We start from the raw sequence: 11,463 nt of genomic DNA, 5'->3' as shown, positions 1-11,463 counted from the left end.
ATGTATGTATGTGGGTATATGAATAACGACCGCTTAAAATCGATTTCAAAGTTCTACTTTCGCTGTAGAAATTTTAGGTCTACGTTATGTAGTTTGACTATTGTCAATTAAATCGAATGCTTTGTATGCATGCGCTCCACGTTTTTCAGTTTCAATTTCATAGATTATTTATAATGACTTTTGCTAAAATTTCAAAATCAAAAGTTATCAAAACAAATTCTATGGGACTGAGAAATATTATTTTCTACTTTTTAGTCCATTTATAAAAGCGTTGTATATTAAAAAGTTTTTTTATATTATTTATTTTAGTGTAATTATCACTTTTGTAATATTTTAACCTACAATGTAGTATGTGATTTTTTGTTATATATTGGCAATTTATGCTTCATATAATTTATGATTGTGCCAAAACAGGATGAATTGTGCCAAAAGTGCTTCTGAGAATGAAAGTGCCAAAAATGGCACTATTGTGTCCACTTTTCCATCACTGCCCTACATACATAGCAGAGAATGTTTATGCAGTTCTGGCGCTCCTCTTTTTAAACGTGTTTTTACAGTTCTCCTTCTCTGTGGTCCACATTAACTGTTATACTATAAAAATTTACCATCCACTGGCTTCCACAACATTTCCCTCTTTCAATGAACTTAGTTTCGCACTGTCACCGTCGGATGGCGCTGTTGTTTAGAAGAGTTCCACTTTGACAGCTGACGTGCTACCTGGGAACTGTCAAAAATAGCAATTTTAGTTGACAGCGAATTTTCATGCGGGTTGTGTGTGCGGAAGTGTTTTACGATAATTGATTTGTTGGTGTACCATAGCATTTCGACAATGCTAACAAAAATTGCAATAGTTTAGCAATAAAAAAGCATTTTTCTTAATGCAATAGCTGTAAATAAATTGCGGGAGAGTGTGGAGGTACCAGAAAACAGCCGTAAAAGTGTAAAAAATTGTCTACTTAGGCGCAGCCGTGGAAAAGTCCATTTGTTTACATCTTTCGTGTCAGCTGCAGTTCAATAACAAGAAAAGAAAAAAGTGCGAAGTGTCAAAAAAAGAAAAGAAAAGTTCGCGAGCGTCTGGATAAATATTTAGTTTTGTTTATATTTTATCGCAAAACTGAATACAAGTTATTAACAGTGTTGCCGTTTTGACTATATACTTCAAAAGTAACACGTCTTTGTGCAAATTTTGGGAAGATACTTTATTTTTTCGCTCATTTCGCGTGATACTTAAATTTTTGGGAAACGTTTAGCTATTTGTACAACGATTTAGTGGTGTGGGCGGAGGGGGAGGGGGCGTGGCTCCCCAAATCCCCTCTAAACGAAGGAGGATGAACGCCGCTTTATGAAAAGTAACCCTCATCCCCCTCCCCCCCAAAATACGCCTTGAGAGCTGTTTGAAAATAGGGGTATTTTAGATTTTTTGCAAGGAAAAAACAAAGTTAAACTTGCGTCCGAAGAAGGGGGGCTGAACACCTTTTGCAGAGAACACCTTTCTGCGTAGGGGCCTTCGGCCGCGCTTAGGGATTATAACCCTTACTACGTAGAATTCTCCTTTCTGTAACCTTGGGAAAGGATGAGGTAACTAGAATTCCCTTTCTGTGTGGTAAACCTGGGGCTGCCGCCCCAGTGATGTCTATTTTGGTTACTGGTTGTTTTATAAAAATATCCTGTATATAAAAATGTTTATACAAATTTATAACAAAAATTTGCAACAAATACTATATTTCCAACCAACATTATTGTTAAATTAGTCCACAGATTTAGTAAATTAAATTTTTGTAATAAAGCGTGAACTGTTGTCTACAAGTGTGTGTAAAAGTTTTTTGATTCGATTCACGCGTTTGGGCACAGCAAGCCAAAATCGTTGTACAAATTCATAAACAGTACCCAAATTTTTTCGCGGGGAAACTCCAATATGTAGGTCCCTAGGGAGCTATTAGAAAAATGACCAAAAATCACAATTTTGCGTTTCGCTTGTTTTAAGCAAATGAAAGCACTGACTTGTATCAAAACGCAGCAAACACTTGGATTTGTACAAAAATTTATAATTTAGATATTAAAGTTTATATTAGCGATAATAAAAACAATGGCCCGTAGTTATAGTCAAAATATTTCATTTTTATGTATTTATTTATTAAAGTCATTTGACCTATATACATTCACGTATATACATTTGAATTATGTATTGCAATATACAATAAAAGTAAAGTTAAATTTACTGCTTAAAATACGTTAACCTGTTAACTGTTTCCTTCCAAGCTATATAATAGTATGTATATTTAACTAAGATAGCATATTCTCGATGCTGTTGGAATGGACGGGATTCCAAGCAGTACTGTAAATATATCACGTACGATATGCGGTCTAAGAGTGTAATTTCCAGAGCCGCCACAACTGAGCGGTTGGAAAGGACTAGTTTCCAAGCCGCTTCTTATAAACTTCTCTACCGGCAGGCGATCTGAATGGACGAAATCCGGAGTCGCGCCATTTGATCGGACGGAAAGGACTAGTTTCCATGCCGACCTTCTTATTTCATACATTATGGGTGATCTGAATGGACTAAATCCAGAGTCATCCAGCCAGTACGGATGGAAAGGACTAGTTTCCATGCCGGACCTTTCTATCTGATATCCAATGTTCTACAGTGATCAAGTAGCAGCCTTTTGAAGGTACCAACGTTTTCGCAATTTTGTATTTGAGCTGGAAGTTCATTATAACATTTTAATCCCTTATAAAAGATATTCTTCTTATCTATTTCCATTTTATACAGCGGCAGCCTGAAACTATTATTTCCCCTGAGTAAATACGAATGGGTTTCACTATTATATAGTAGGATATCACTCAGATAATCTGGGAATCTACCTTGTTTTATGTTAAACACGAATTTCATAGCGTGATAAAAATTTTGCTCAGCCTGTTTAATTCTGCGACCATTTCCTGTATGGGCCTGTCGTACCGCTTGTTCAAGATAAATCGCATAGCCCTATTTTGCATTTTTTGAAGCTTATCTATTTGTGTGTCGCTTGCTATAAAAAAGATAGTTGGACAGTATATGAAATGTGGTTCAACTATAGATCTGTAGACCAAAGTCTTATACCTCCTTCCTACGTTCCCACGACAGTCGGGTCTACGTAACCGGAACGACCCAGATTTATATCTGTCACTGACTGTCACTCCAGCAACACTCCCCAAAAAGTCTTTGGGGAATTTGTATGCTGCTACAACAACAACAACCTCCTTCCTAAGTACTTACATGATCTTTTCATGAGACCAATTTTTTTACCAATTTTTGCTACTGTGTAGTCAATATGTTCCTCAAATTTTAACTTATCATCGATATACATATATACCTAGATATTTAATGATTCTTACTTTCTCAATTACTTCATCTTTAATTTTTAAACTGTAATTATCGGAGCTAACGTTAGCTGCTCTAGATATGACCATAAACTTTGTCTTGTTCACATTTAATTGCAGTCGACTCTAATACTATGTCTCCATTGTGAGATTTAATGAAGATTTAGCCCTCTGACGAGATTTGACGTTAAGGCTGCATTTCTTTATTCATTCTGAACGTTTGGAATACACTTTTTTGTTTATTTATTCTTTAAAACGTTCCTGATGATATGGTGACGTATATTTCAAACGCATTCTGTTTATTCCGGCTGTGAAATGGGATTATCCGGAATGTATAAAGAAACGCAGCCTAAATGTTTTGAGATTTACCATATAAAATTAAATCTCGAAAGGCAGTAGATTTAAGTTAAATCTTCGTCAAATCTTCAATAATATTGATCAATAAGTACGATTTGTTGGATGTGGCAACCACAAATTCACATGCCATAAGTCAAATGACATTTGTGTTTTCAATATACAGTTGAGGACATTGAAATCTAGCCTATCATAAAAACATGAATTTTCGTATTTTTAGGGATTTTTATATTTTTGTTAGTTTGGGAGGAAAATTAGTAATACATACATATTTACATAACTTTGGCTGTAATAAATTAAGAAAATATTATTTTAAAAACTAAAAATTTAGAAGAAATGTTTTATAGTAATATCATGCAGTCTTCTCCGCTTTCTATAAGTCATTTACGCGCTGCGACAAAAAATTTATAAATTTCGGTAATGGTTCTGCTTCGATAACATTGCACTGAACATCCTCTAGAACTCAGTTCGTATTCATGATATGCCAAAGGCCCACGATTGGATTTTCGGTTCCCTCCTATGAATAAGAGAGTTCTACAATAATGTTTCTTTCCGCAAATGTTTTTTACCGTTTTGATAATTTTTCTTAAATTCGGGAAAATGATACGGAATATGGTACCATTCTTTACACTTTCCAAACTATATATTATACATACATATTTACCACGAATAAGAAGCCAATAATATTCAGAATTCATATAATGAAATTCCGCTTGGTACCTTCCTTTTGTCTGTCTGCATATCAATGTCCGCAACTGTATTTATAAAATCATACATAAGCAAACGTCAAATATTTAAAAATGTGAACGTCAAGCATATCTCGTTGTGGTAATGGAGACGGTTATGATTTAGCAACTGGATTTATTAAATCTTAATGGAGAAATCTCTCAATGGAGACATAGTATAAAGTTAAAAGCAGGTTTTTTGACAGATATCCCATTGAAAGCTGCTTTTAAGTTTAGAGTCGACTTTATTTTGACTTTAACTACGGGCCAAAATCTAACAAAAGTTGCGTTCCCTAACTCGCAGGAAGTTGCAAGAATTTACAGGAATTTACCAGAAAGCGTTCCCGTACTCGATTCTCTGGCTTCTTTTGCTTTTTGACAGTTTTACAGGTTTTAACCCAGAAAAGTTGGGGAAGGCAACTAAAATTATTTACGTTGAACTGTCAAAAGACCGAATGAAGAAGAGGCGGGTGGTTAACCCAACGAGCAATTATCCACAGTATTTTTGCGAAGAAGTTTCTGAGTAGGTGGCCTTCGGCCGCGTTTTATAACCCTTACTAAGTAGAATTATCCTTTCTGTGTTGCGAAAGAAAGGGGGGCTGAAACCTTTAACGCCATTCACAGTATTTTTGCATATAACTCCTTTCTGCGTAGGCGGCCTTCGGGCGCACTTAGGGATTATAACGCTCACAAAGTAGAATTATTTCTGTGTTACCGAAGAAGAGTGACAGAACACTTTTTGCAGAGAACACCTTTCTGCGTACGCGGCCTTCGGCCGCACTTAGGGATCATAACCCTCACTAAGTAGAATTCTCCTTTGTGTATTGCCGAAGAAGAGGGGCAGAACACCTTTTGCAGAGAACACCTTTCTGCGTAGGCGGCCTTCGGCCGCACTTAGGGATTATAACCCTCACTAAGTAGAATTCTAGGCAGAATCAGTCAGATTTTACTGGAAATCGATCCCGTACTCGGTTCTCTGACTATTGAGAGGACAAAAAAGAGGTAAATACGGTGCTCTCTCTGTGAGAAGTTACCAGTTTTAGTCCGAGAATTTTTTGCTGGTAAATTCTGGTAAATGTGTCAAACGTTCAGCTGTAGTGTGTTTGGCAACCAAATTGTAAACAAAAGAAAAGTGCACTCTGCTAATTCATGTTAAAAAGTATTTAATTACTTGTATAAGTGGATTCTAATGGATTTTAAAGTGTGTTTGGTTATTTACATATGTGAGCTGAATGTGTTTACATACAAAATAAGCAAAAATTTACAACCAAAATTTGGAGGTTATGTTGAAGTTGACAGAAGTTAGCATTTTTTACTAGAAAGCGATCCCATACTTTTCAATGTTAATCTCTCGCTCTGAGCGAATTTGTATTTTTTGACAGTTTGGGTGGGCTTTAGTAGTCAGCCGCACCTTGTTTTTTAAGAAAACCAGGTGGAATTAACAATTGAAACTTAGTCAGGATGTTAAGCGAGGTATCCTCTAAAACATGTATAACTAAAAAATATAAACAATATAATTGTATATAAGTTATTTGTTGTTAAAATTTCTTAAGACGGTCCACTTGATTTCCTTATCAAAGAGTGCATTTGTCACATACTTTCATATATATAAATGCACATAACACTACCTAATAGTTTACACACTTTTATTTTATTTTATCTTGTATATAAATCACTTTAATCCAACTTTTATTAACTTGCAATTACATTACATTGCACCCATATTTACAATCATGATACAATAACACATGGTTGCAAACTGACACATAAGATGTGTTGTAAATATTATTTATTTATTTATTTATTTTTTACAGTCTGTTAGACTTATATTGCAACAAAGATTTAACANTTAGACTTATATTGCAACAAAGATTTAACTATAAGAATGTTTTTTGATTTTAGATTTAAAATGTAAATATTAAGTATTAAATACAAGATACAAAATGCTCTACAGAAATTTTTAAATAACATTATTTCTTTATCACTGCAATTATTTTATGTCAATATAAACGCATGCAATTTTCTGGAAGTTATGTAGACGGTTGGAAAGGCCGAGTTTCCAATCCGCGCTATTCTTTTTGAGTTACTCCATTTATTGATATCTCCTGGGTGGTCAAAAAGGCCGAGTCTCCGATCCACCCAGTCGCGCTTTCGTGACGGTTGACGGTTGGAAAGGCCTAGTTTCCAATCCGCTCGTTTATTGTTTATTATCTAAGGGTCTAGTTAATCGGAAAGGCCGAGTTTCCGATCCGCCTAGTCTCGATATCTTGGTGGTTGGAAAGGCCTAGTTTCCAATCCACGCTATTGTTGATACATCACTATCTTGTAGGCTGCGTTCTACAATAGTCAAATAGCAGCCGCTTGAAAAGAGTGATAGTATCACAATTTTTTATAGCCTCTGGTAATTCATTGAAGCACTTTAAGCCTTTATAGAAAATATTTTTTTTGTCCACTTCTGTTCTATACTTCGGGAGTCTGAAGCTGTTATTCTCTCTCAACAAATATGTATGCGTCTCATTTATATATCGGAGATTATCGCTAAGATAATCCGGCAGGTTGCCCTTCTTAATATTGTACACAAATTTCATAGCGTGGTAAAAAACTTGTTGCTTCACGCTTAACCAATACAAGGTTACAAGCATACATCTTGTTGGTGTGTCATACGGTTTGTTGAGGATGAATCTCATCGCTCGGTTTTGCATTTTTTGCAGCTTATCTACATGGGAGTCCCCCGCTAGGAAGAAAATCGTGGGGCAGTATATAAAGTGCGGTTCTACTATTGACCTGTACACCAACGTTTTATATCTTCTTCCCAAGTACTTACACGATCTCTTTATAAGGCCAATTTTTTTAGCAATCTTGTTGACTGTATACTCAACGTGCTCATCAAACTTTAGTTTGTTGTCTATGTATATTCCTAGGTACTTGACAATTTTCACCTCTTCGATATTTTCATCTTTGATTTTTAATTCACGGCTTATGGAGTCAGCATTTGCCGCTCTGGAAAATACCATAAAGTTAGTCTTTTTCACATTCAGTTTGAGTTTATTTGAACACAGCCATTGATACAAAGAATTAAGATCTTCTTGCATTTTGACAATCGCATTTGGTAGTTCCCTATCACTGATCGTTAACAAGGCATCATCCGCAAAGAGTTTTATTTTACAATGTTTGAGAGAACTTTTAATATCGTTTATATATATATTAAAGAGTAGGGGTGCCAAAACTGAGCCCTGTGGTAATCCGATGTCTACGGCTATCTTACTAGACATCTTTGAATTAACTATTGTTTGTTGCCTACGATTACATAGAAAGCTTCTAAACCAGTCAAGCTCAGTGTTTTTTATACCAATGTATTTTAGTTTATCCAACATTCGGACCCTATCAACGGTTTCAAATGCTCTTTTAAGATCAATAAACACTGCCACTACATTAAGGTGTCTGTTCAGATCTTCTTTCCATTGAGAAAGCACCAGATTCAGCGCAGTCTCACAGGAATGTTTAGCTCTGAATCCAGATTGTTCTTTTATGAGTATTTTATTGGATTCCACATAGTACTGTAGCTGGTTTTTCACAACGGTTTCTAGCATTTTTTCCAAGCTAGGGAGAGTATTGATGGGCCTAAGCTCCTCAGCTTTAACCGTTTTTCTAACTTTCTTGACGGGCACTATTGATGAAATTTTCCATTCTTCCGGTACTGATCCTGTCTGGAGACTCTTATTTATAAGTAGGGCATAGAAATATCCCATATAATCAGCAGAGTCCTTAATAACACCTTCAGAAAGTAGGTTGTTTCCCCCAATTTTCCGCTTAAATTTTTTGGCAATTTGAAGAATGTCTTCCGTTGAGACCTCTTCAAATTTTAGCGTACTTGTGGGAGCTCGTTGCTCGAAAAAATCATAGTTTACACACTCTATATTGGTATGTATTTCCAAAATGCTGTCCACGAAAAAATTATTTAGGTTTTCCGCAATTTCAAAGCTGTCTACGTAGTTGGTGTTATTTATTATCACTTCCCCAATATTTTCTTTGACCTCCGTGTTATTGACTACCTCCTTTAAGTATTTCCACATGAGTCGGCTGTCACCCTTATTTATTTCCACCTTATGCTCTAAGTATTTAATTTTTTTACACCTTACCATTTTCTTATATCTGCTTCTCACTAAATTATATTCACCCCAGTACCCTGACAACACTGCTTTCTCATGGGATTTAGATTTATACTTGTTCATCTCTGTCAATTGCCTATCATACCATTTGTTCCTCTGCCTAATGCGAGTTATTTTTGAGTAAGTCAACTGCCTCATGGCCCACATAATGCAATGAGTAATATACTCCACCATACCGTCAGCATCGAAAAAATTTAAGTTCGAGAAATCGCACTGCCTTAGTAAACTTGTTAAGTTCTCAGGGTTATATCTCTCCCAGGATATTACTTCTGCCTCCTTAGCAAGTGGGTTAAGTTTATTGACATTTAGTCGAAACATTATTGTTTCGTGGTCAGATATTCTATGATCCTCGACCTTTTGACATATAACTCGGTTATCATTGGAATACAACAAGTCAATACGTGTTTCCGAATGTTCCGTCACCCTCGTATTAAAATTTATCAGCTGTTGCATGGCTTGTTGCAAGAAAACATCATTGAGTTTTCTGCTGTAGGTTGATACTACGTTCATGTTTATGTTAAAATCGCCAATGACAACAGTGTTCACAGAATTTTCTGAGATTTCTGCTAAGATATCCTCCATATATGTAACAAATTCCGCATCACTTGAGCTTGGGGAGTGATAAACCACCCCGAGCTGCCACCTGGTATCACAGTGTGTGAGTTGAATAACTATACACCAAACATTTTTGTCTAAAGCCTTGTTAGTTATTGTTTTAAAACCGAGCGTGTTTCGAACGAGTATTATCACTCCCCCTGTGTGTCTACTGTGTGAGTCGCAGCGTATCATCTGATACGCCGGGAACATTATTTCCGTATCCTCTATGTCATCAGTTAGGCATGTTTCGGAACACAAAAGTAGATCCGGGTCGGTAAAATCTATAAGTATTTCTAGCTCAACTTTATTAGCCACTAAACTCTGTATATTGAGATATACGCATTGCAAATATTTGGGTAGCGCTTTCTTTACACCTGGGTGAGACGTAAACTCAACGCTAGGGTCCCCACAAACTTGCTGTAATTGTTAGTAATTTACAGTATTTCTTTTATGCTCGAGCTTTTTCTGGTATACAGGACACTGTCGGTTAAATGTCATATGATTTTCATCAAGCCCTAAGTTAAATTTTTTATTAGCACGAATGCAGTTTATGCATTTGTTTAATGTTTCCTTAGAACATTCCACAGTTTTGTGGTTATCTAAGCACTTGAAACACACCTCATCGGCTTTACATTTCGCAGCTATGTGGTTAAATCCCTTGCATTTGAAACAGAAAGTAACTTCCATTCCATCTTTGACTCTACATTTTTCCCAACCTATGTTTATTTTTTCTCTTGCCAGCACGGCTGCAAAGGCATCTACATCTGTTTCCACTAACGCATTATAATGTTTTGCATTTCCTCTTTTTGTTTCAAAACATTTCAAAATTTTGAAATTACCATTTTTGAAGCATTCATTCTGTTTTTTTATCATATCCGAGAGCTGCTCATTCTCATGTTTAAAGCTCATTCTATATACCATGAACCTTGGCTTGGTTACGTTTGGGATTTTTATTTCATATCTATCACTCATTTTATTCTCTATTGCCTTTTTGATTTTTTCACGCTCAGTTCATTTTCTGTTTGTATTATAGTAGCTACACACGACGAGCATATCCGCGCACATGCGCACATGCTCGTCGTTTGTAGCGTGGTTTGCGAGCATCGCATTGGAAACAAAAACAACAACCTCATTTTGTGTTGATGCTTGCAGTGTGCACATCGCGGATAAATGCATCCAAGCCATGTGCGTTAATTGAATTTTTGATAAATGAGGCTAAATTACTATATGTATATGTATGTACATACATATACATATAGTAATTTAGCCTCATTTATCAAAAATTCAATTAACGCACATGGCTTGGATGCATTTATCCGCGATGTGCACACTGCAAGCATCAACACAAAATGAGGTTGTTGTTTTTGTTTCCAATGCGATGCTCGCAAACCACGCTACAAACGACGGCATGCTCGCTGAAAATCAAAATTTTTAGATTTTTGGCGAGCATGCGCGCAAACCGCCCTACAAACGACGAGCATGTGCGCATGTGCGCATGTGCGCGGATATGCTCGTCGTGTGTAGCTACTGTTACTACAGCCCCACTTTTCCTCCCCTGTACACTATTAATTTTCAAGCCCGAGGGGTCAACATTTTTGTTCAAATCTTCTTTTGTTTTTCCCACTTCCTGCTTCTCTTTTGGTTGTAGAACTAATGGCTTCTCTTTATTTACTTTCGGCGGCCTATTATCTTTCGCAGTGTTACCTTTAAAGAGATCCGCGTAAGTGGCTTTCGCCCGCTGACCTTCTAACGCGTCAGCAGTCACCGATTTCTTTATCTCTTCACAAATTTTTTGTTCTCATGGCTTCGCAAAGATCATGGCTTTGCTTTTTTACGCCGTCAGCTATTGACTTAATTTGGTTCACTTCGAGAATACTCGCCTCACAGGTTTTTTGTACTCTTTGCATTGCATCAATGCGTTCCCCAAATTTTTTCTCTATTGATTGCAAGAGAAGTTTAAGCTCTTTCACTTGCATTTTCTGCGACTCCTGGAAGTCATCATTACACTCTTGGATCTTTTGACTATTTTTCTCTATTGTTAAGTTCATATTTCGGAGCACCTCATCGATGTTATGCATGTATGTGTGACATTGGTTACACATAAAGCGCACAAAGTTGTTTTCTTTGAGTACATTCGCACTGTACTCATCCAATTCAGAGCATTTTTTTGCCCAGTGCCACACTTTACCACACACACCATCACAGCGGATTCCGCTGTCACCGCGAATTGGATTCTTGCACTTATGGCATTTATCCATTTT

The 11,463-nt window shown here is 36.4% G+C and overlaps 1 protein-coding gene and 1 long non-coding RNA gene across 2 annotated transcripts in view; both read right to left on the bottom strand.

Moving 5' to 3' along the window:
* Window positions 1-1,483, bottom strand: part of LOC108368256 (uncharacterized) — a 4,274-nt gene extending 2,791 nt beyond the window's left edge. Inside the window, exon 1 of the long non-coding RNA XR_001848344.1 lies at window positions 1,261-1,483. This is a non-coding gene — a long non-coding RNA (uncharacterized LOC108368256). The remainder of the gene's footprint in view (window positions 1-1,260) is intronic.
* A 9,232-nt stretch (window positions 1,484-10,715) lies between these two features.
* Window positions 10,716-11,463, bottom strand: part of LOC108368255 (uncharacterized) — a 3,899-nt gene continuing 3,151 nt past the window's right edge. Inside the window, exon 2 of the mRNA XM_017623077.1 lies at window positions 10,716-11,460. Coding sequence (XP_017478566.1) covers window positions 10,984-11,460 — 477 coding nt within the window. The 3' untranslated portion in view covers window positions 10,716-10,983. The remainder of the gene's footprint in view (window positions 11,461-11,463) is intronic.

The sequence above is a fragment of the Rhagoletis zephyria genome, unplaced genomic scaffold (genome assembly GCF_001687245.7).
Source record: "Rhagoletis zephyria isolate East Lansing unplaced genomic scaffold, Rhagoletis_zephyria_1.1 Rzeph_scaffold_03034, whole genome shotgun sequence".
NCBI classification, from domain to species: Eukaryota; Metazoa; Arthropoda; class Insecta; order Diptera; family Tephritidae; genus Rhagoletis; species Rhagoletis zephyria.
The sequence above is the reverse complement of the archived record's forward strand: the minus strand, read 5'-3'. Positions and strand labels throughout refer to the sequence as shown.